At 41.0% G+C, this 26295-nt stretch overlaps 1 protein-coding gene across 1 annotated transcript in view; it reads right to left on the bottom strand.

Moving 5' to 3' along the window:
* LOC121377574 (neuropilin and tolloid-like protein 1) overlaps positions 1–25979 on the bottom strand; it is a 29080-nt gene extending 3101 nt beyond the window's left edge. Inside the window, exons 1-5 of the mRNA XM_041505627.1 lie at positions 25717–25979; positions 21463–21538; positions 19009–19102; positions 4504–4631; positions 2369–2509 (exon numbers count right to left, since the gene is read on the bottom strand). Coding sequence (XP_041361561.1) covers positions 2369–2509; positions 4504–4631; positions 19009–19102; positions 21463–21499 — 400 coding nt within the window. The 5' untranslated portion in view covers positions 21500–21538; positions 25717–25979. The remainder of the gene's footprint in view (positions 1–2368; positions 2510–4503; positions 4632–19008; positions 19103–21462; positions 21539–25716) is intronic.
* Positions 25980–26295: the final 316 nt, after the last annotated feature.

The raw sequence follows: 26295 nt of genomic DNA, 5'->3' as shown, positions 1-26295 counted from the left end.
TTACCAACAACTAATAATACTATTAATAGCACGTGAATATCGCTGGATAAGTTGTGCTTTGGGAAATAAGGAAATGGTTTATTTAACGACGCCTCAACACATTTTATTTACGGTTATATGGCGTCGGACGTATGGTTAAGGACCACACAGATATTGAGAGGAAACCCGCTGTCGCCACTTCATTGACTACTCTTTTCGATTAGCAGCAAGGGATCTTTTATATACACCATCCCACAGACAGAATAACACATACCACGGCCTTTGATATACCAGTCGTGGTGCACTGGCTGAAGCGAGCAATAGCCCAATGAGCCCACCGACGGGAATCGATCCCAGACCGCCCGCGCATCAAGTGAACGATTTACCACTGGGCTACGTCCCGCCCCCTAGTGTTTTACGAATGTCTGTCATTTGATAGTCATACTCACAGACTCCGTCATAAATTCACAGGCGGGTCTAGGGGTGGGGATTACCGGTATTCCGTTACACATACACCCTGCCCATTTGACAAAGTTAAAGTTTGTTTTGTTTAACGACACCACTAGAGCACATTGCTTTATTAATCATCGGCTATTGGATGTCAAACCTTTGGTAATTTTGACATACAGTCTTAGAAAGGAAACCCGCTACATTTTGTCCATTAGAAACAAGGGATCTTTTATATGCACCATCCCACAGACAGGGTACCACACACCACGGCCTGGCTAGAGCGAGAAATGCTGCCATTTGAAGTGCCCCTTTTTAATGACTTTTTTAAAATGTTTATCTACAATATATAGACTAAAATGCTTTGAAAAGGGCACCAATCCCTATGACCTGACCTGACCTGACCTGACCTGACCTGACCTGACCTGGCCTGGCCTGACCTTAAAAACGTGTCTCTTGGCATCTTTATTTCAACATTTTCCGGGGAGCATGCGCTTAAATACCCTTACAGATCACGTTCCTTTTGGAAGCTCGTCTCATTTGCCTTTGACAAACTCAAACTTGCCCCCCACTCCACCCTCCTTACAAAAATCCTGCAGCCGCTTCTGAAATTAAAGGGGCCAGTTATATGAATTCATCTATCAACTGTGGAGATGGGGGCAGTACCCCCTGTTCATCCACTAGACCCCGCTTTCCAACACCGGGCGAAATCTATCCCAGTCGGTAGAGGGCTTCCTTGGGGTGCTTACGTTCGTAGGATCGAACCACATCAGTGGACCCATTCTCTAATTGAGTTCTCCTCCCCCCCCCCCACCATCCCAACCAGTGGCCCACAATAGGGGGAGGGGGGGGGTTGTTGTTGTAATACGTTAAGTGGGGAGATGGGGTATTTAACAAAATGGCAGATTATGTTTTACGTATTTGCTGGACAACTTCTTTCCCTATATCTGCTGACTTTCGCGTACTCGAATTGAATCCATCAATTCAGCTCGCCTTTCCCCCTCCCTCCCTGTTTGGGATATCCAATTGGGAGGGGAAAGAGACAATATATAATCTCTGCAGTTTGGTCAGTGTCCGCTTCCGAGAGCCTAGGGTTGGACGTAGCTCAGTGGTAAAGTGCTCCCTTGATGTGCAGTCAGTCTAGGATCGATCCCCGTTGGTGGGCTCATTGGGCTATTTCTCGTTCTTGTCAATGCACCACGACTGTTATATCAAAGATCGTGCTATGTGCTATCCTGTCTGTGGGAGTGTCCATACAAAAGATCCCTTGCTACTAATGGAAAAAAATTTGCGGGTTTCCTCTCTAAGACTATATACCGGCCTCGGTGGCGTCGTGGCAGACCATCGGTCTACAGGCTGGTAGGTACTGGGTTCGGATCCCAGTCGAGGCATGGGGTTTTTAATCCAGATACCGACTCCAAACCCTGAGTGAGTGCTCCGCAAGGCTCAATGGGTAGGTGTAAACCATTTGCACCAACCAGTGATCCATACCTGGTTCAACAAAGGCTATGGTTTGTGCTATCCTGCCTGTGGGAAGCGCAAATAAAAGATCCCTTGCTGCCTGTCGTAAAAGAGTAGCCTATGTGGCGACAGCGGGTTTCCTCTATAAAAAAAATCTGTGTGGTCCTTAACCATATGTCTGACGCCATATAACCGTAAATAAAATGTGTTGAGTGCGTCGTTAAATAAAACACTTCTTTCTTTCTCTAAAACTATATGTCGAAATTACCAAATGTTTGATATCCAATAGTCGATGATTCATAAACCAACGTGCTCTAGTGGTGTCGTTTAACAAACCAAACTTTAGCTGCCGACGCCTATGCCCTGCAACATCCTAGGTTACAACTTTGGGTTCTATACAACAGTTTTATTATAACAGAGAATACATGTCTTATAAAATACGTGTGCGTGTGATAAATTAATGTTTGTGCTTATTACTTACACCAGTATTTCACTTTGAAGCCCATCCTCTGTATTGAACTGTCCGACACGAAACGCACGGTCATATACTGTCCGCTACTGGTATACCACGGTCTTTCGTAGCCACAAAAATATCCCAGTCTAGTTGAATATATAGAGTCGCCTGGAAAGAAAAGAAAGGAATGTAATGAGAAATACTCGGTCATATACTGTCCGCTACTGGTATACCACTATCTTTGAAAACCACAGAAATATCCCAGTCTAGTTGAATATATAGAGTCGCCTGGGAAGAAAAGAAAGGAATGTAACACAAAACGCACGGTCATATACTGTCCGCTACTGCTATACCACGAAAATGCGTAACCACGTTAATATATCGGTATACTTGAAAATATAGAATCACCTGGAAAGAAAAGAAAAGAATGTGATTTTAACACAAAACGTTTCTTTTGTTTTGGAGCACATTCATTATGGTTTTTTAACACGAAACACACGATCTTATACTGTCCGCTACTGGTATACCACTGTTTTTCGTAACCAGAGATATATCCCAGTCTACTTGCATATATAGAGTCGCTTGGAAACAGAGAAAGGGATGTAACGAGAAACGCACGGTCATATACTGTCCGCTACTAGTATACTACGGTCTTTCGTAGCCACAGAAATATCCCAGTCTACTTGCATATATAGAGTCGCTTGGAAACAGAGAAAGGGATGTAACGAGAAACGCACGGTCATATACTGTCCGCTACTAGTATACTACGGTCTTTCGTAGCCACAGAAATATCCCAGTCTAGTTGCATATATAGAGTCGCTTGGAAACAGAGAAAGGGATGTAACTAGAAACGCACGGTCATATACTGTCCGCTACTAGTATACTACGGTCTTTCGTAGCCACAGAAATATCCCAGTCTAGTTGCATATATAGAGTCGCTTGGAAACAGAGAAAGGGATGTAACGAGACCCGCACGGTCATATACTGTCCGCTACTAGTATACTACGGTCTTTCGTAGCCACAGAAATATCCCAGTCTAGTTGCATATATAGAGTCGCTTGGAAACAGAGAAAGGGATGTAACTAGAAACGCACGGTCATATACTGTCCGCTACTAGTATACTACGGTCTTTCGTAGCCACAGAAATATCCCAGTCTAGTTGCATATATAGAGTCGCTTGGAAACAGAGAAAGGGATGTAACGAGACCCGCACGGTCATATACTGTCCGCTACTAGTATACTACGGTCTTTCGTAGCCACAGAAATATCCCAGTCTAGTTGCATATATAGAGTCGCTTGGAAACAGAGAAAGGGATGTAACGAGACCCGCACGGTCATATACTGTCCGCTACTAGTATACTACGGTCTTTCGTAGCCACAGAAATATCCCAGTCTAGTTACATATATAGAGTCGCTTGGAAACAGAGAAAGGGATGTAACTAGAAACGCACGGTCATATACTGTCCGCTACTAGTATACTACGGTCTTTCGTAGCCACAGAAATATCCCAGTCTAGTTGAAAATCCCATAGATGCTCATGAATTCGATGGCCAGGAAGGACATTAATGTGTTGTTGAAAATATAGAGTCGCCTGGAAAGAAAAGAAAGGAATGTAACATAAAATGCACGGTCATATACTGTCCGACGGGGATCGATCCTAGACCGACCGCGCATCAAGCGAGCGCTGTACCACTAGGCTACGTCCCGCCCAGCCTGTTGATGTAGTTCGGTGACCTTGATAAACATACTCTTCGTCATGTACAAAAACACAATTCATTATGATTATTTTCACTCAAAATAGGGGGTTCCAGGCGACCGAACCCCTTGGACCGTAACCGAAATTCAGACCAGAGTTACGTAGGGCTACAGGTAGCCCCCACTCCACCCACCCACCAAAAAAAAAAACCTACTCCAGTGGTGCTGTTTGCATTGTATATTCTGTATTAACCATAGGAAATGTTTTATTTAACGACGCACTCAACACATTTTAATTACGGTTATATGGCGTCGGACATATGGTTATGGACCACACAGATATAGAGAGAGAGGAAACCCGCTGTCATGGGCTACTTTTTTCGATTAGCAGCAAGGGATCTTTTATATGCACCATCGTATTAATCATAGTATCATCGAGCTTGCTGTTTGGGGGAGTCGAGACTTACCGTCGAAGAAGGTGGCGTTGTCCCACTGACAGGTGGGGAGGCTCCCCTCTATGTTGGTGGCGATCACCTGGGCGTTCACCACGTACTCGTCCGTAAAGGCTCTGATCCGCCACGTCTCGTTCGTGTCGCTGTCACAAAGAAAATAATTATTTATTAAATTTTGTTTAGACGTTTAATAGATTAATTTCTTACACACCCGTTGGCAACAATGGCATGTGTTATGTTTCGTAACACATAGCTTTTTATACACGTACGTGTGTTAACAATTTCAAAACATACAACTGGCTGCTCCTGGATGATGACCAGGTCACCAATGCCATACGTCCAATAAAACAACAGCACGGTGTGAATCGATTACAATGTGACGTATAGTTAACCTGACAATATAAGGCCAGGGATCTTGTTGTTCTGGAGACGCGAGCTAACACTAGTGTGGATTAACTTTTTTTAGTTTTCTCCAACTAGTACTGTTCCGTCCCCCATTATGTCGTTACATATTAATACTAAGTATAATATTGATATTAATAATAGTGGTGTTAACGGTGTTAACACCAATAATAATAAGAAGGTTGACCATCTAGGGCTTATCATTTTACAATGGAATGCCAGGAGCCTGCGCGCAAATGGACCCGAGCTTAAAAAATATTTACAATTTAATAAAGACATAGATATTATTGCCATTCAGGAGTCATGGATTGCTAATGTTACAGATAAAATTAAACGTACTAAATTATTCGTTGAATACAAAATTTCAGGTTACACCGGACTCTTTTTTATGAATGACAATAGTACTAGGGGGGGGGGGGTGGCTACCTTTGTCAAAGATAGTATCTCCCACTCTCAAATTAAGATAACCAGGGGTCATACAGGAATCGAGGCGGTAGGAGTAACCATACATGCTAAATCTGGGGATATTAATATATTTAATTATTATGTACATCCTACTACTTCCGGTACTAAGTATAAATTAAATGATTTTCTGGCACCGATTGGTAACTATGATAAAAATTTAATTATTTTAGGGGATTTTAATTGTAAAAATAAATTATGGGGTTCTAAAGTTACCAATCTTCAAGGCCGTACTGTTGATACCTTTATTGAAAAATTAGGGTTAGTCTGTTTAAACGATGGAAGTAGTACATTACTTTCGGCCTCCTATCATACTTGGTCGTGTCTTGACATTACCTTGGTGTCGAGCACTCTGGCTGCAGGTTGTGAGTGGGAGGTCCTTGATGACCTGGGTAGTGACCACCTTCCAATTAAAACCAAATACAATATCTCGGATTTATGGATTAATAAAACTAAATATAAATCTAAATGGAATTTTAGTAAAGCAAATTGGTCCCAGTTTGGGCGACTGTGTGTCGAATTAGCTCATGAGCAGATTAGAGATTTAAATATTGATAAATTTAATAATAATTTAACTAAAGCTATTATTAATATTGCCAAGCAATCTGTTCCGGTCTTTTCCTTTAAAAAATTATAACCCAGTCCCTTGGTGGACTGAGGAACTTCCTAAACTAAAGAAATCCAGAAATAAATGTAGAAATATTTTGCGGAAAGCTAATACTGAGGAAAATATTAATAATCATAGGGTGTATACTACCAAATCAAATCCCATAGACGACAATAGTAACATATGTGGCTAAAACTCCTACCTGCAACGTATCAACCGACATAAACGCCACGGATATAAATACTACCACCCCTCACACTTAAAGTGAATCAGAAAAAAATGGGGGTCAAGCTGCTCGTTTCTGAGATAACGGGTAGCGTCTATGACTACCCTAGTTCCGCACAAAATTCGAGTACTTTTTTTTACAGGTACCCCATACATGTTTCAAGCACAAGGCTACTTGACACATTGGTACTAGATGAAATAAAATTGCATTTTGTTTAACCCAGATCAAACTATTATTTTTTACAACCAACACACTCACATTTATAACCAATCACAGGACTTGTGGTGTTCACTTCTCTATCAAAAGTTCGGTGCACCTCGAACTTTGACCCAGCCGGAAGTTATTTGGTCTAGTACTACCTTTAAGGACAGTAAATATAAACTTAAACTCAGTATTAGTAAAACTAGACAAGCCTCGTGGACTCAGACTCTAGAATTATTCTTGGAATTGTTTAATTTAATATGGAGTGAGGGATACCTGCCACTTGAGTGGAAACACGCAGAAGTGTTTGCACTCCCCAAGGTGGGTAAGGATCTCTCCCTCCCTACTAATTATAGACCAATTTCATTAACATCAAGCGTCTGCAAGACCATGGAATCTATGGTAAACACTCACTTTCTGGAGGTAAATAGTTTGTTGTCTACCTTCCAGAGTGGTTTTAGGAAACATCACTCCACCACCGACCATATTGTACGTCTTCAAACCGAGGTAAAGGATGCCATACGGAATGGACAACAAAGTTGGTGGAGTGTTTGTGGATATAAAAAAGGCTTATGACATGGTCTGGCGAAGCGGTTTGTTAATGAAAGCGTATAAAATGGGGGTAAAAGGTGCAATGTTCACTTTTATTTCACAATTTTTAATGCAAAGAACATTTGCAGTTAATGTTAATGGTTTTTTCTCCCCAATCTTTACATTGGAAAACGGTATCCCACAAGGCTCAGTGATAGCACCCACCCTGTTTGCGATTTTTATTAATGACTTGGCCGAGGTGCTTATCACAAAAAACAAAAGTATTAAATCTAAGGTAAGTATCGGTCTCTTTGCAGACGATACAGCCTTCTGGAGAATCTCAAATAATTATGAGGACCTTCAAAAAGATCTCCAGGTAGATGTTAATAACTTAGCCCTATGGTTCAGAGCTTGGGGTGTTACCATTTCCATAGCAAAAACTAAAAGTATCATCTTTCATAAGAAAAGGCAGTTTAAATCGATTTGTGACCTTAAACTAAAATTTAACGAAGTGATCATTAATCATGTGCAATCAGTCAAATTTCTTGGAATAATCTTTGATCACAATCTTAGTTTTGGGGAGCACATTACTGAGGTGACTGGTAACTGTACTATATACCTTAATTTATTAAGGGTACTATCAGGCACACCATGGGGCATGTGGCGCAGATCGAAAAACTCTGCTTATGATCTTTGAAGCATTCATTGTGTCGAGACTGCAATATAGCGCACAAGCCTTTGGCTGTGCTAGCCAGACCCAGCTCAGGAAACTTGATAGCGTATATGGTAGGGCTCTCAAAATTATAGTTGGGGGTGCTATCTGTACGCCATATGATAGTGTTCTTGTTGAGCTGGGGAGTAATGCCATTAGCCCTTAGGAGGATCAGGCAAGGTTTAAAATATATCAACAAAATACGTAGTCTGGTGCCTGATTCTCCTGTCAACCAACTTAAACCTGTACTAATTAAAAATATTAACAGAGATAGGGACATGTCTGTTATTTCATATCTATAAGTTTGCTAATGACTTTGGGATAGTCGGCCTTCCATTGGTTAGTTTGGGGATTAACCAGACTTTCCCGTGGCAGGCGGGCTGCCCCAAGGTTCATTACCACGTCAGGGAAAATATTATTAAAACAGAAAATCTCAATTTCAAGAAAATAATTTTTCAGGCAGTGGTTGGGAAACTCTACCCGGATGTGGTTCAGATATACACAGACGGGTCGAAGGACCCAATCACTGGTAAAACAGGGATGGCCTTTATTGTTAAAAATAGCAATAAAAACCCGATAGCTATTAGGGCTAGGCTGTCGGATAATATATCAGTTTATACCACCGAACTCATGGCCATACTGTATTCCCTGAAGTGGGTTGAAAGATATCATAATTATAATGGCCCTAGCAGATATGTTCTTTTCTCTAACAGTCTCAGTTCCTTGCAGGCAATCAATGGCGCCCATAGTGTCAGACCCGAAATTATTTCTAAAATTGTCAAAAGCTATAATACATTGTTGGATAAAGGAATTGAGCTAGCCATGGAATGGGTGCCAGCTCATATTGGAATAACTGGTAATGAGTTGGCCGATGCGACGGCTAAAAGGTGTTTGCTGGACCCAGTAGTCAGTGTACCAGTGGAACATAACTTTAATGAAATAAACTCAATAGCTGACCCACACTTTGGTAACCTGTGGCAGACCGAATGGAACCACAGAGCCAGAGTGTGGCATTCTTATATTAAACCAAGGGCGACCACCCCTGGACCGGTTTCATTTAATGTCAAGGCAACTAAAATTATTGCAAGATTACGTATGGGTGTCTTTTCGGGATTAAACGATATCAGATTTAAAATTAAGAAAATTAATTCACCCAACTGTGTTAATTGTAAAGTTGTTGATAGTGTTAACCACTATCTTCTTGAATGTACTAAATATACTAAATTCAGAAGTAAATTGGTAAAATTCTTTAATGTAAACAATATAAAGTTTAATGCATTTAATTGTATTAAACCCATCTAAAGAACATAAAATGACAAATCGACAGGTTAGTGGTCGCCTTTGTTTATCAAACTAAAATATATATATAAATGTTTAATATAGATTGGGCAGCGCCTATCGCTGGTAGGGGTGGGGGGCGGGCCGCCGCTAAGGCATTGTTAGATTGGTGCGAAGACGGCCGCCTGCCCGCCATGCTGGACGTGTATGGTGCTGCTCTTTTCCTTCCGATGGTTGCCCTTGGGCGTGTCAGTACTGCTCTTTAAACTTTAGTTGCCTCTTCTCCCTTAAGGATTTGGAAGGACGTTGACCGCCCCTTCGCTCCACTTCTCGGAATCCTCCGTGTCTTTGTCGCGCCTGGCAGGCTTTGGAGTAGACGTTTCATTTTATTTTAAACATGTACCGAATTTTAAACTGTATATACTTTTATATATAATTATTTTTATAATGTCTATATTATTATGGTATGGGTGGTGATGGATGAATGTTTTATTACTCCGAGCTGATAGTTGGGGGTGCGTTATCTGGCAGTAACAACCCCCTTTCTCTCGCCGGTCCAAATATATTGTATAAATCGTTTCAATTTTTAGTTTGGTGTTTATTTTTAAATTAAATAGTTACTAACGTGCTCTTTTAAATACGTGTTTTTTTATGATAAGTTATTTATGTTTTTAACCTCTTTTTATAATAGGAAATAGGAATTTAATAGGGCGGTGCGCTGCTCCTATCCTAAGGTTATGCAACATGGTTCTATACCATACTTGTATGCGCTAGGTTGTTCTAAATAAAGTGGTGCCCAGCGTTCTTGAATGAATGGCATAACGTTCTGTTTCTTCTCCAGGATTATAGAGAAGCGCCCCCCCTGGCTTGGAATCGCCAGGATATACGTTTTTATATGTGCCAGACTCACCAGACGCTTAACTTTCCCTGTTTACAATACTTTTTTTTTTTTTTTGATATTATTATTTTTTTTTTTTTCTTCTCTGGTAGAATCGTTGCCCTTTGGGCCTAATTTTTTGATGGGGCAACCGAGACTGGAGGGCCACGACGGTTGGTTGGCCGGGGGGGTGCTGGGTGGGTGGGGGGATACTCCATTCCGAAGATGGTTAGGGCGGTAGGCGTAGGCGTTTTTGGTCGTAAGAGTTGTTAGGTTTGTCCGGTCCGGACTGCCCCCCCCCCCCACCCGGAACCTTCCCCGGTTTTCCGGCCACACCCGAAGTCCCCAGTACGATGGGTGCCCCTAAGGATGGGAGCACCGGAGACTGGAGGGCACGACGGTTGGGTTGGCCGGGAGAGGGGGGGTGCTGGGTGGTGGGGGATACTTCCACCGGAAGATGGTTAGGGCGGTAGGCGTAGGCGGTTTTTTGGTCGTAGAGTTTGTTAGTTTTGTCCGGGGACTGCCCCCCCCCCCCACCCGGAACCTTCCCCGATTTCGGCCACACCGAAGTCCCGCAATACGATGGGTGCCCCTAAGGATGGGAGCACCGAGACTGGAGGGCACGACGGTTTGGGTTGCCCGGGGGGGGGTGGGGGTGCTGGGTGGGTGGGGGATATTCCACCGGAAGATGGTTAGGGCGGTAGGCGTAGGCGGTTTTTTGGTCGTAAGAGTTGTTTTAGGTTTGTGTCCGGGGGACTGCCCCCCCCCCCACCCCCGGAACCTTCCCCGGTTTTCGGCCACACCGAAGTCCCCAATACGACCAATACGGGTGCCCCTAAGGATGGGAGCACCGAGACTGGAGGGCACGACGGTTGGGTTGGCCGGGGGGGGGGGGTGTGGTTCTGGGTGGGTTGGGGTGATACTCCACCGGAAGATGGTTAGGGGCGGTAGGCGTAGGCGGTTTTTTTTGGTCGTAAGAGTTTGTTAGGTTTGTCCGGGGGACTGGCCCCCCCCCCCCACCCCTGAACCTTCCCCGATTTCGGCCACACCGAAGTCCCCAATACGATGGGTGCCCCTAAGGATGGGAGCACCGAGACTGGAGGGCACGACGGTTGGGTTGGCCGAGGGGGGGGGGGGTGGCTGGGTGGGTGGGGGATATTCCACCGGAAGATGGTTAGGGCGGTAGGCGTAGGCGGTTTTTTTTGGCCGTAAGGGTGTTAGGTTTGTCCGGGGACTGCCCCCTCCCCCCCCCCCGGAGCCTTCCCCGTTTCGGCCACACCGAAGTCCCCAATACGATGGGTGCCCCTAAGTAAAACATATTTCCCTATTAAAAAAAACCTCCTGTGGCTGAAGCCTAACCTCCTAGTCACCTGCCACCCCTATTTTGAGGGCTAATTAATATATTTTAAAAACATTCTAAAAATATATTTATATTTAGGACGGCCCGATCTAAATTTGCGTTACAAATTGTTAGTTGTTTGCTGTATATTAAATATTGTTTGGCAAAATAACGCACAAAATTATTTATTGTAAAGTCCTTTTTCCCTGTTTGTTTAAATATCAAAATTGCCCCAGTAATTGTTCTGTCCCAGGTTGGACTACTGGCATCCGGTGGCCGAACTTGGGAGAGACATGCTCGAAACCTTCGTGGTATAGGAGCATGTAAATATTTTATTGATTGACTGTGACGCGTAAGTTAGCTACAAGTGCAACGGCTGAAAATAGCTTTTAGTATTATGTTAAAATTAGCTTAAAACCTGTTTTTTGAGGATATGTAAGAAATAGAATAATGCATTCGTGTCTGTCAGATACCATTTATCTCACAACTCGTTGTTTAAAAACGCTTTCGCTTGTTAGATACATTTAAAAACAATTCGTTGTGAGATAAATGGTATCTAACGGCCACTCATGTATTATTCTCTATATAAACAACTCGTTGTGAGATAAATGGTATCTAACGGCCACTCATGTATTATTCTCTATATAAACAACTCGTTGTGAGATAAATGGTATCTAACGGCCACTCATGTATTATTCTCTATATAAACAACTCGTTGTGAGATAAATGGTATCTAACGGCCACTCATGTATTATTCTCTATATAAACAACTCGTTGTGAGATAAATGGTATCTAACGGCCACTCATGTATTATTCTCTATTTAGGAGCCGGTAGACGTTTTAGTCTTTTTATTGGTGTAATAATTATAACACAATAATTATAATGCTTATATCGTATTGAGGTTCAAGAACGTTGTCCTGGGCACACACCTCAGGTATCTGGGCTGTCTGTCCAGGGCAGTGGGTTATATTAGTTGTCAGTGGTTCTTGAGAGAGAGAGAGAGAGAGAGAGAGAGAGAGAGAGAGAGAGAGAGAGAGAGAGAGAGAGAGAGAGAGAGACAGAGAGAGAGAGAGAGAGAACAGAGAGAGATAGAGAGAGAGAGAGATCCTCAGAGAGAGAGAGAGAGAGAGAGAGAGAGAGAGATGCGCAGAGAGAGGAGAGAGAGAGAGAGAGAGAGAGAGAGAGAGACAGAGAGAGAGAGAGAGACAGAGAGAGAGAGAGAGAGACAGAGAGAGAGAGAGAGAGAGAGAGAGAGAGAGGAGAGAGAGAGAGAGAGAGAGAGAGAGAGAGAGAGAGAGAGAGGGGCAGATAGGGGTAGGCATGAGAGGTAGAGGGAGATCTTAGATTTATAAGAATATCAGATAGAAGACAGGAGAGAGAGAGAGAGAGAGAGAGAGAGATAGAGAGGTAGAGAGAGAGCTCTCATAGCGAGAGAGTGAGAGAGAGAGAGGAGGCTGTAGTGGTCTTACATCTACCCACTGAGTCGTTAAAACTGGATCTGGGTGGGAGCCGGTACCGGGCTGCGAACCACGCCACAGACAGGATAGCACATACTACGGCCTGTTCACAAATTGCCAGTACGTAACGCAAAATCTGACCATTTTTGTACCTTCACTATCCACATATATCGTTTTTAATGCTAAGATTATCGACCCCCCCCCCCCCCCCCCCCCCCCCATCTAAAATTACCTAAATATTTAGTCAACATTCCCCGATTCCTTTTACTCTCGTCGTGCTATAAAATGGCAGTCCTCTTACGAACGAAGTTGGAACCATAATATCGTTACGATTAAGGAAAGAAGGAAATGTTTTATTTAAAGACACACTCAACATATTTAATTTACGGTTATATGGCGTCGGACATATGGTTAAGGACCACACAGATATTGAGAGAGGAAACCCGCTGTCGCCACTTCATGGGCTACTCTTTTCGATTAGCAGCAAGGGATCTTTTATATCCACCATCCCACAGACAGGATAGCACATACCACGGCCTTTGAAATACCAGTTGTGGTGCACTGGCTGGAGCGAGAAATAGCCCAATGAGCCCACCGACGGGTATCGATACCAGACCGACTGCACATCACGCGAACGCTTTACCACTGGGCTGCGTCTCGCCCTTCGTTAAGATTAGTTGTCTTCCTTAGGGTAAGCATCTGACAGTGAGTCACGGCTGCAAACCATCACGACCCTTCTATAACTTCTTTTTGTATCAAACTTGTGCCGAGATACGGTATCAAATATTCTAAAGTTTGTTTTGCTTAACGACACCACTAAAACATGTTGATTAATTAATCATCGGCTATTGGATGTCAAACATTGGGTAATTCTGACTCGTAGTCAGCAGAGGAAACCCGCTACATTTTTCCTAAAGCAGCGAGGGATCTTTTATATGCACTTTCACACAGACAGACATAAAAGCACATACCACGGCCTTTGACCAGTTGCGGTGCACTGGTTGGAACGAGAGAAAAAACAATTAGTTGACTGGATCCACCGAGGTGGTTCGATCCCGCGACGCAAACACCTCAAGCGCGCGCTTAACCGACAGAGCTACCCCCCCCCCTCCCCCTCCCCTCCCCAAAAGTCTAACTGCAGATTTCTATTTGTCATGTATACAGAATAATACATGAGTGGCCGTTAGTTACCATTTATCTCACAACAAGTTGTTTTAAAATGTATCTAACGGGCGAAAGCGAGTTTGATACACTTTTAAACAACGGACACGAATGTATTATTCTATTTCTTACATATCCTGAAAAAACTAGGTTTTCCATCGTGTTGTTTTTCATTGGCTGCATGGCACTGGTGACCAGGTCATCATCACCCAGGAGCAGCCAGTCGTATAATGCATGGTGTTCTCACCAACGGATCACCCAGGAGCAGCCAGTCGTATAATGCCTGGTGTTCTCACCAACGGGTCACCCAGGAGCAGCCAGTCGTATAATGCATGGTGTTCTCACCAACGGATCACCCAGGAGCAGCCAGTCGTATAATGCATGGTGTTCCACCAAGGAGGATCACCCAGGAGCAGCCGTCGTATAATGCATGGTGTTCTCACCAACGGATCCACCCAGAGAGCAGCCAGTCGTATAATGCATGGTGTTCTCGCCAACGGGTCACCCAGGAGCAGCCAGTCGTATAATGCCTGGTGTTCTCACCAACGGATCACCCAGGAGCAGCCAGTCGTATAATGCATGGTGTTCTCACCAACGGATCACCCAGGAGCAGCCAGTCGTATAATGCATGGTGTTCTCACCAACGGATCACCCAGGAGCAGCCCGTCGTATGGTGCCTGGTGTTCTCACCAACGGATCACCCAGGAGCAGCCAGTCGTATAATGCATGGTGTTCTCACCAACGGATCACCCAGGAGCAGCCAGTCGTATGGTGCCTGGTGTTTCTCACCAACGGATCACCTCTGCCCAGAGCAGCCAGTCGTATAATGCATGGTGATCTCACCAACGGATCACCCAGGAGCAGCCAGTCGTATGGTGCCTGGTGTTCTCACCAACGGGTCACCCAGGAGCAGCCAGTCGTATAATGCCTGGTGTTCTCACCAACGGATCACCCAGGAGCAGCCAGTCGTATAATGCATGGTGTTCTCACCAACGGATCACCCAGGAGCAGCCAGTCGTATGATGCATGGTGTTCTCACCAACGGGTCACCCAGGAGCAGCCAGTCGTATGATGCATGGTGTTCTCACCAACGGATCACCCAGGAGCAGCCAGTCGTATGATGCATGGTGTTCTCACCAACGGGTCACCCAGGAGCAGCCAGTCGTATGATGCATGGTGTTCTCACCAACGGGTCACCCAGGAGCAGCCAGTCGTATAATGCATGGTGTTCTCACCAACGGATCACCCAGGAGCAGCCAGTCGTATAATGCCTGGTGTTCTCACCAACGGATCACCCAGGAGCAGCCAGTCGTATAATGCATGGTGTTCTCACCAACGGGTCACCCAGGAGCAGCCAGTCGTATAATGCATGGTGTTCTCACCAACGGATCACCCAGGAGCAGCCAGTCGTATAATGCATGGTGTTCTCACCAACGGATCACCCAGGAGCAGCCAGTCGTATAATGCATGGTGTTCTCACCAACGGATCACCCAGGAGCAGCCAGTCGTATAATGCATGGTGTTGTCACCAACGGATGTGTAAGAAAGTTACAGCTTCTATTCTGTTAAACATGTTAAACATTTTATATTGATTTTGGTATATTACTGGCGATTAAACTGACGCCTATTATCGTCTTGTTTTTCTCGTTTCGTCTCTGTGGGACAATTCTGGGGCTGTGAGCGTGACGTAGCCCAGTGGTAAAGTGCTCGTTTGATGCGCGGTCGGTTTGGGATCGATCCCCGTCGGTGGGCCCATTGGGCTATTTCTGGTTCCAGCCAGTGCACTACGACTGGTGTATCAAAGGCCGTGCTATCCTGTCTGTGGGATGGTGCATATAAAATATTCCTTGTTACTTGGAACAACTTAGCGGGTTTCTTCCCATAGACTATATACAATTTTTATTCCTAATATATGGTACTGACGATACCGAAACGCACTCTGTAATGACCACCACCACCACCACCCACCCCCCACACTCTCTCTCTCTCTCTCTCTCTCTCTCTTTTCCTCCTCCTTTCTTCTCTCTCTCTCATCCTCTCGTCCTCTCTCTCTCTCTCTCTCAATCTCCTCTCTCTCTCTCATCTCTCTCTCGGACTTCCGTCTCAGTCTCTCTCATCTCTCCTCTCTCCTCTCTCTCTCTCTCTCTCTCGCTCTCTCTCTCTCTCTCTTCCCATATGAAGCACTCTCTCTCTCTCTCTCTCTCTCTTTCTGAGAGTGCATCTCGAACTTTGACCCACCGGGATGTTATTTGGTTTAGCGCTACCTTAGCTACGTTGTCGTTATTTGATTCAATAGAGGTATTTCGCATTCCTATTGCGCATGCGCGCGAAGAGTAACGTCCCTTGATAAAATAGACTGAAACTAGTCTACTTACAAATTGGGGGGCGTGACAGACGGGTTGTTATGGGCGACTTGAGTAGCTTCGTAGGAGACTTTTAAACTTTGGCAACTAACATGTACATATTTCGAATTAGATGGTATAATGGCCGTAGAAAACGGTCCGCTGAAATTTACAGCGGAATGGTTCAAATTAAAAAGCAGTGCAACAACTTGGACAAAGTCTCTGCGATTCGTACCCGAGGGTTTTGATAACGCCAGATTAAAAGACTATCTCGTAAAAAGTATAAACAAAACATTTGACAGATTCCATAGGTTATGGCATCGACAGGTTATGGCATCGATCGATATATATATATTTGAGAGAGAGAGAGAGAGAGAGAGGAGAAGAGAGAGAGAGATAGAGAGGAGAGAGAGAGAGAGAGAGAGAGAGAGAGAGAGAGAGAGAGAATACACACACACACACACACACATATATATATATATATAGTCAAACCTGTCTTAAGCGGCCACACAAGGGAGTAGATAAACGTGGCCGCTTAAGACAGGTGCCGCTGAGTACAGGTTGCCACATATATAGTCTTTAAAACATTTGTTGTTGTTTCTTGTTTTACCGTCTGTACTGCTAATTAACGGATTTGTGCTTCATAGTTGACTATAAATCAACTTTTGACATGTTGTCTCCTTCAGAAATAATGCAAATAGACTATATTAAATTAACCGTTCTCCACATGTTTGTTTTCTTTTTCCATTTAATTATTTAATTCCGACTTCATGCGTTGTATTGTTATAGTAAGTGAATCTACAAATGTCAAGCGTAGCCTGCCCAGAGGCAATTAGATGCATATCAGATTCATACTTCCTTAATTGATACACAGTGGAGATGTCGGGACTGAATGGGTACTATTATTCCTGAAGGTGTGAAGATCGGTTATTTGCTGCACCTATCGCTGTTGTTAAAATATCCCTTTTATATAAGAGTAAAACTTTACTGTGGCCGCTTAATGCAGGTATTTTAGCGATTTGGGATCCGATTTAGGTGGCCGCTGGCCGCGTTAGACAGGTGACCGCTTATTACAGGTGCATTTACATTATAAATCGTTTGGGAGGAAAAAAAATGGCCGCTTAAGGCAGGTGACCGCTGAGTACAGGTGGTGTTTTGTTGCATTTTTCTTAGTGTCTATCTAATTGGGAAAAGTTAAAAAAAAAAAAAAGAGATTTTATGCTGTTACATGTATATCCATAAAGTGGGAATTTAAAAAAAAGGGGGATTTGAGGGGCGGGAGGGGGGGGGGGGGGTGGGGGGTGAAGGTAGGTGCCGTTCTGTTTACCCATACACACGTTTTTATACAGTGTCAACATGAACGCATTGAGTATTATACAAAATATATTTATTTTCTTTACTGTTAATGTGTTTTCCACCATATCTAAGTATATAAAATACTAGACGGACCTGTGTAGGAACGTCCTGTACACAGCCGTCATCACTCTATATATATTTATATATCATTATTATTATTATTATTATTTAAGGAGTGTCTGTTATTTCTTTTACGTTCATCGGGGTATGAACAAAATAAATCATCCGTAAATTATGTGAATCGGCGAAGCCGTTCTCACATGAGTTTGCGGATGATTTTTTTGTTTATACCTAGATGAACGTAAAAGTAATAACAGACAACACTTATAATTAAATTTGAAACACACTGAGTAATAATAACATTAAAAGTTCATATATATATATATATATTCTGTTGAGTATTGTCCGAAATATACATATATTTTCTGTATATACAAAATATATATATATTTTATTTTATTTACTGTTTACTACCATATCTAAGTAGAGAATACTAGACCGCCCTGTATAGGAACGTTCTGTACAGAGCTGTCCTGACTACATATATTTTTTATATATTTACACACGCACACGTTATATATTTTATTGAGTATAATCCGAAATATACATATATTTTCTTTATATACAAAATATATATTTATTTTCTTTACTGTTAATGTGTTTTCCACCATATCTAAGTATACTAGACCGCCCTGTGTAGGAACGTCCTGTACAGAACCAGTAAGGTTTTGGTCCCTTATGCGTTCACTGGCTTCCCTCCTACAAAATGTCCCGAACAAACCCTCGTACTTAGAGTAACATTAAAATCGTTTTCTACGTGAAACGATTACCCACAAACGTTTCCGATATCTATTGGCTGGATATCGATGGAAGGATAACGAATTTCCCGGACATATGCGATTGGAACAGTTAATAATTGAACAATGGTCGTGGCCTCCCATTGCTTTTGTCCCCCAATTTGCAGATAGGTCTATTTTGGCGAGATCTCGCGAAATCTCGCGGTTTGCGTCCTCGAGTAACTCCGCAACGGGCACATGCGCAGTGGAATGAGAAAGAGGTCTATTGAAGCGCATAATCCAGTCTAGCGAACATTTGGCCACAGACGATAATTATTTACGCCATATATTTCTATATATGTGGCTATAGGAATTGTATTAATATCAGCAGCCCTATCGATTTTTTATGCACCTTTGCCTGCTTGGGAGTAACATACCCTAAAAAGGACAATCCCTGCTGTCCAGCTCTTTCTCCCAGGATATTGGTTTAAACAAACACACTCACTAAACATGGCCGGAGTACACACATTTTGCACAAAAAGTACATGTGCGTGAGTCAGAATTACAACGAAAAAGTCTTGAATGTTAACAAGTTACACATGTTTGCAAACTAGATCCCCTGTCAACTTCAGTTTGATATTTGTCGATTCAAAGCTGTCTGCCATGAAATAACCACAGTCAAACAGCAGACTACTTGCGAGGATATCATTTCGAATAACTGTGATCTGTGGCCATTTTTCTCCTCTGTCTGGCTGAATTTGGCCCTGGCTTACTAAATCTGTTTGTACTTACCTGTGATAATCTTGTGGAAATCCGACCGTGTAGAAATAGAGCGGACCATTTTGTGCCACCAGCGAGATCTCCGAGCCAGCGATAATCTGTAAAACTGTTAAGTGCATACACCTCTTTAATACAGTCGAGATAGGTAAAATATATATATATATATAAAACTGTCAAGTACATACACCGTTTTAATACAGTCGAGATATGTAACACTGCCAAGTACGTACACCTTTTTAATACAGTCGACATATGTCAAACTGTCAAGTACGTACACCTTTTTAATACAGTCGACATATGTCAAACTGTCAAGTACGTACACCTTTTTAATACAGTCGACATATGTCAAACTGTCAAGTACGTACACCTCTTTAATACAATCGACATGTCAAACTGTCAAGTACGTTCACCTCTTTAATACAGTCGACATATGTAAAACTGTCAAGTACGTACACCTTTTTAATACAGTCGACATATGTCAAACTGTCAAGTACGTTCACCTCTTTAATACAGTCGACATATGTAAAACTGTCAAATATGTACACTGCTAGAATACAGTCAAGTTAAAATTATGAAATTTTAGTCAAGTGCATACACCTATAGTACAGTCGATATATTTAAAACTGTCAAATACGTACACCTCTATAATAAGTCGAGATATATCACATTGCCAAGTACACACACCTCTATAATACAGTCAAGTTAAAATTATGAAATTTTAGTCAAGTGCATACACCTATAGTACAGTCGATATATTTAAAACTGTCAAATACGTACACCTCTATAATAAGTCGAGATATATCACATTGCCAAGTACATACACCTCTATAATACAGTCAAGTTAAAATTATGAAATTTTAGTCAAGTGCATACACCTATAGTACAGTCGATATATTTAAAACTGTCAAATACGTACACCTCTATAATAAGTCGAGATATATCACATTGCCAAGTACACACACCTCTATAATACAGTCAAGTTAAAATTATGAAATTTTAGTCAAGTGCATACACCTATAGTACAGTCGATATATTTAAAACTGTCAAATACGTACACCTCTATAATATTTCGAGATATATCACATTGCCAAGTGCATACACCTCTATAATACAGTCAAGTTAAAATTATGAAATTTTAGTCAAGTGCATACACCTATAGTACAGTCGATATATTTAAAACTGTCAGATACGTACACCTCTATAATAAGTCGAGATATATCACATTGCCAAGTACATACACCTCTATAATACAGTCAAGTTAAAATTATGAAATTTTAGTCAAGTGCATACACCTATAGTACAGTCGATATATTTAAAACTGTCAAATACGTACACCTCTATAATAAGTCGAGATATATCACATTGCCAAGTACACACACCTCTATAATACAGTCAAGTTAAAATTATGAAATTTTAGTCAAGTGCATACACCTATAGTACAGTCGATATATTTAAAACTGTCAAATACGTACACCTCTATAATAAGTCGAGATATATCACATTGCCAAGTACATACACCTCTATAATACAGTCAAGTTAAAATTATGAAATTTTAGTCAAGTGCATACACCTATAGTACAGTCGATATATTTAAAACTGTCAAATACGTACACCTCTATAATAAGTCGAGATATATCACATTGCCAAGTACATACACCTCTATAATACAGTCAAGTTAAAATTATGAAATTTTAGTCAAGTGCATACACCTATAGTACAGTCGATATATTTAAAACTGTCAAATACGTACACCTCTATAATAAGTCGAGATATATCACATTGCCAAGTACATACACCTCTATAATACAGTCAAGATCGGTAAACCTGCCAAGTACACACACCTCTATAATACAGTCAAGATCTGTAAAAAGGCAAGTGCGTACACTTCTGAAATATAGTCGAGATCTGTAGAACCGTTAGGTATATGTAAAACTGTAATGTAGTCAGGATTTACCAACAGAAATAAGGCGGAGTTAACTGAAAAATAATAACAGTATAAATATAGTTAATATGGGCATATCATACAATGTGATGAGTGTTCGCCATACTGTGTAACATGATATGGTAACGAGTGCTTACATTACACGGGAACGAGAGCGTACCACAGATCGAAATAAAGGATTACCATATATGGAAATCTATCAATTTCATATTTAGCACCACTGTATATAATAGGACAGTGGCGTAGGATGGTGCCAAAAAGGGGGGGGGGGGGGGGGGGTCACACTTTTATATTTACACTTTTTTACACTATTATAAAATATCTGAAAATTGGGTGTCCCCCCCCCCCCCCCCCCCCCACCCCCCGCTTCCTACGCCAGTGTAGAAGACAGGAAACATAAAGTAATGAGCGAGGAGCTTTAACTGAACAGACATGAAAGTGAACATATGTGAAATCGAATACCGGAGGGAGTTAAGCGGGGAGGGGGGGGGGGGGGGCAGAAAAAGAAAAATTAAAGTACCTACCTTGGGCCAACAGCAAAATACGACTAATGTGATCCATTACTCCTAAGCATCGTCTCCTTGTAATTTAAAATGTCGCCTGAAAAGTACGTAATTGTAATTATATTTAACTCGTGTGAATATCATTTCATTATGACGTGCCGGTAGATAAGTGATGATGACACAGACAGATGTCCCCAGCCATAACTCAGTTGCTAAAAGAGAAACATGGACGTATTGTGACGTCCAAGACAGAAAAATAGAAAAATAGTCTATTTTTGTATATATGTCTATATGTCTGTCTATGTGTCTATCTATGTGTCGATCTATCTATCTACAAGTATGTATGTATGTATGTATGTATGTATGTATGTATGTATGTATTGATGTATGAATATCTATATATTGTATGTATGTCGAGGTTGACTAGTACATACATAGATATTAACGCACTGGCGCAGGGGATAATTAAATCCTTTCTGGCCTCAAAAATTGTCCCATGCCGTTGCTGGGAGTCGAACCTGTGGCACCGATTCGCCCGCAAATTGCAAGACTGTATGCATGTATATATGTATGTATGCATGTATGTATGCATGTATGTATGCATGTATATATGTATGCATGTATGTATGTATGTATGTGTGTGTATGTTTGTATGTGTGTGTATGTATGTATTGATGTATGTATACATACATACATACACACAGTGTCACACACACACATACATACATACACACAGTGTCACACACACACACACACACACACACACACACACACACACACACACATATATATATACATACATGCATGTATATATATATATATATATATACTGATGGAAAGAAATAAAGGATCACACAGATAGCAACAAGAAATAATGACTGCATTAAAAATCAATTGATATTGTCAGAAGTTGACTGGGAACATATAGGCAGCTCATTCAACACTACAGACATTCAATCCCACATTACAACTTGGTATGAAATACAGACATTACTATGCTAGTAGTGAATTAAATTTGGTCTACAATTTGATGTATCTCCTTATTTCTTTCCATCAGTATATATTATATATACATACACATGTATATATATATGTGTGTGTGTGTGTGTGTGTGTGTGTGTCTGTATGTCTGTCTGTCTGTCTATCTATATATCTATATCTATATCTATATATATATCCATCCATCCATCCATCCATCCATCCGTGTGCTCGTCCGTCCGTCCATCAATCCATCTATATATTTCTTGCCCACTGGACAGGGTTATCTAGCTTTTGCACTGTCTGATCCTAGGGCTAGATAAATCTGTTTGACCCGAGGGCTCGACGATTTCTACATACGCGTGGCGTCATAACTCATGTTTTACGACGACTGACGTCATAATCGATGGTTTTCAAAAATGTGTGCCATTTCACTTTGTATCATTGTTTAGAAAAGATTTAAACAAATTAATATTTTCAACTTTATATTTATTGTTAAGTTGTTGCATTTTTATGTCGTTGCATAAGTTGGACTATATTTTTAAGCGTATGATTAAATGAGTTTCATTGTTTGTAGGTGAAATGTTTACGAATCGTTCAATAATAAACAAACCGTACGTAGCTTACAAAATTAATGTTTTGTTACTGTAATTAAATGGTCAAGAAAAAGAATCAATCACCGTTGAGAGGTATAGATAAGGCAATTCCAACCCTCGGGACAGAATGTTTTTGTAAGGGCTCGGTAAACCTCAGCCCTCACAAAAAAAATGTGTCCCTCACAACGGTCATAGATTGTCTGTATGTCTGTCTGACTTATTTGCTGGCTGGTTGGCAGTCTGTCTATTTATTATTTCTACAAAGTCGATATAACTATTACGCTAGATAACAAATGAGTCTTTTAAACTATATGGTAATGTGTTATAACCAATGAGTTAAACATTTATTTATCAAATCATAATCAAATCTTAAACATGTGGTATTTCACTTTGCATGATGAAAAGTGAATAAGACTTATTATATATCTGGTTTAAATAATTATTTTTAGCAGACGAAAAATGTGTTAACAATGTAACCTTTTTGTTAGACAAAATTGATATTGGACATGACATATTTTGACACATTCTAATCATGTCTCTTTTTTTTCTCCAAAACCAGTTACTGCTACACATTGTTTGCTACACATAAAGTTTGTTTTGTTTTACGACACCACTAGAGCACATTGATTTATTAATCATCGACTAATGGGTGTCAAACATTTCGTAATTCTGACAAATAGTCTTAGAGAGGAAACCCGCTTCATTGTTTCCATTAGTAACACCATCCCACAGACAGGATAAATCATACCACGAATTTTTATATACCAGTCGTGGTGCACTAACTGGAATGAGAAATAGCCCAATGGGTCCACCGATGGGGATCGATCCTAGATCAACCGCGCTTCAGGCGAGCGTTTTACCACCTGGCTAGTTTAAAATTATGTACTACGGTATTGTGTAACAATATTTTTTTTTTTTTTTTTAAATTTGCATTCCTTCGCAAAACAAAACTTCTCTTGTATCCCAGACTTTGTACATACATCATCAGTGTTGTTTGTGCCGGGATAAAGGGGCGGACTATTCATGAGGTATACCAGACACTGTGTGCAATTTACTAAAGTAATTAACTATTCCAACACAAAGTGAACAAGTGGGAACGTTCGCGGGATGTTTTGTACTTAGTCTCAAGGTTGCACACCACAACTCACTTTTGCATGCATTTCTAATCAAGTTCTATGTTAGAATAAATTCTATATATATCACTGTTGGGAATCAGATGGAGTTTCATTATTGATCATCGGTTAGGCCAAACAAAATAAATTTCTCGTTTCTGGTCAACACGCACGTCGATTTTGACCCACGCGCGTCAACATGTTTTGTTTTTGTTAATTTCCCGCGGTATGATGACAATTGTTGCCGGGCTATGACGTAAAATCGCTTTTAGAGTCAAATTGTCATCGCGCATGAACTAGGACGTGCATTCTGGTTTAAATTTAACTATGCACCTTATTTCTGTACCAAATATACCCACCTTTTCTGTGTAATCTATGCTTTAAAAAAGAATTTAAAATTTAAAAAAAACCGCATCATTTCTGGAACTTTGGTTTGACGAGAAACTGATTTTTAATTTTGTTTGGCCTTATAACCGATCAACTTCAGACTATACAATCGGTTAGAATTTTTTTTACTTGAATGATTTATAATATCAGGACAATGTCCCTATTATCTTACAATTCACGAATACACATTCATTATATTTTTATGGTACACACGAAAGCAAACTTAGATGGATATATAGGTAGGTAGATAGAAAGATACACACATACATACATACATACATACATACATAGATAGACAGATAGATAGATGGATAGATAGATAGATAGATAGATAGATAGATAGATAGATAGATAGATAGATAGATAGATAGATAGATAGATAGATAGGTAGGTAGGTAGGTAGGTAGGTAGGTAGCTAGCTAGCTAGATAGATAGATAGATAGATAGATAGATAAATGGAGAGAGAGACAGACAGACAGACAGAGATAGACAGAGACAAACACACAAAGAGAGAGTGAGAAAGAGAGGGGAAAGATAGGAGGGTATAATTACCAGATTGTGTTTCGGTATCATCATTGTCACATATCAGGAATTAATATATATATATATATATATATAGATAGATAGATAGATAGATAGATAGATAGATAGATAGACATAGACATAGACATAGACAGAGAGAGAGAGAGAGAGAGAGAGAGAGAGAGAGAGAGAGAGAGAGAGATATGGAAGGAGAGAGAGAATGAGAGAGAGAGAGAGAGAGAGAGAGAGAGGCAGAGATAGATAGAGAGGCAGAGATAGATAGAGAGAGAGAGAGAGAGAGAGAGAGAGAGAGAGAGAGAGAGAGAAAGAGAAGCTATGGATAATGATTAGTATCAACTATGAATAAATGTCTGAAATCTGATCGAAGGTTTTTATAGTGTCTAACGTACGTAAATATCCCGGGAAATAAGCCATCAATCTAACCAGACTGCGTTTGTGATCATCTTTGGCATGAGAGTTCTAGACGCGGTAATAAATCGATTATTATATAATATTGTCAGAGTTGTATGCCCATAAAACCAGATACAGATAACGTTAAATAAAATTAATCTACCATATACATATCGTAGGTATAAGACGCTATCAAATCTCTCTTTTTTAATATTCATACTATTAACTCTTTGATAATAATTCTGAGTATGAAATGTGTCGTTACCTACCTGTACAATTCGTTCAGCAAATCCACCTTTGATAAACTGACTACATGGTCAAAGGCCAACACTTATTCCATTTGATTTCGCCGGAAGTGTAACTTATTGAACGGACGTTGTGAAGCGAGGAGGGCTGACATGACGGTCAATTATTTTCCTTCATATTTAATAACAAATACAACATCACAGACCTGGAAATAACGAATGAAATTAAGGAAATTGGGGCAGCAAGCAATAATGATTTTTAAACAAATTTGTGTTTTTAGTTTTGTTATTTGTTTTTATATTTATTTACATTGTCTTTAACATACACTATTTTCAGCGACTGAACCCTTCTTGTTTCGACATTATGTCACTTTTTACGTTGTCATGACGACGGGTAAACATCGCGACCCGTTATTGATTCAAGCAATCGAACCAAAACGGCGATTGATCGATTAGCGAAAGACACGTTCACACAACCAGAAGAAACAACACGACATGCGTACAGTTAATTGGATGATTGGGTGATGTGAAGAAATCGTGTTTGCTTTAGGGTAGAAGGAATACTGTACAGAAGTATTGGATTAATGTGAAATCGTGCAAGGC

Source organism: Gigantopelta aegis, chromosome 7 (genome assembly GCF_016097555.1).
Source record: "Gigantopelta aegis isolate Gae_Host chromosome 7, Gae_host_genome, whole genome shotgun sequence".
Lineage (NCBI taxonomy): Eukaryota > Metazoa > Mollusca > Gastropoda > Neomphalida > Peltospiridae > Gigantopelta > Gigantopelta aegis.
The sequence above is the reverse complement of the archived record's forward strand: the minus strand, read 5'-3'. Positions and strand labels throughout refer to the sequence as shown.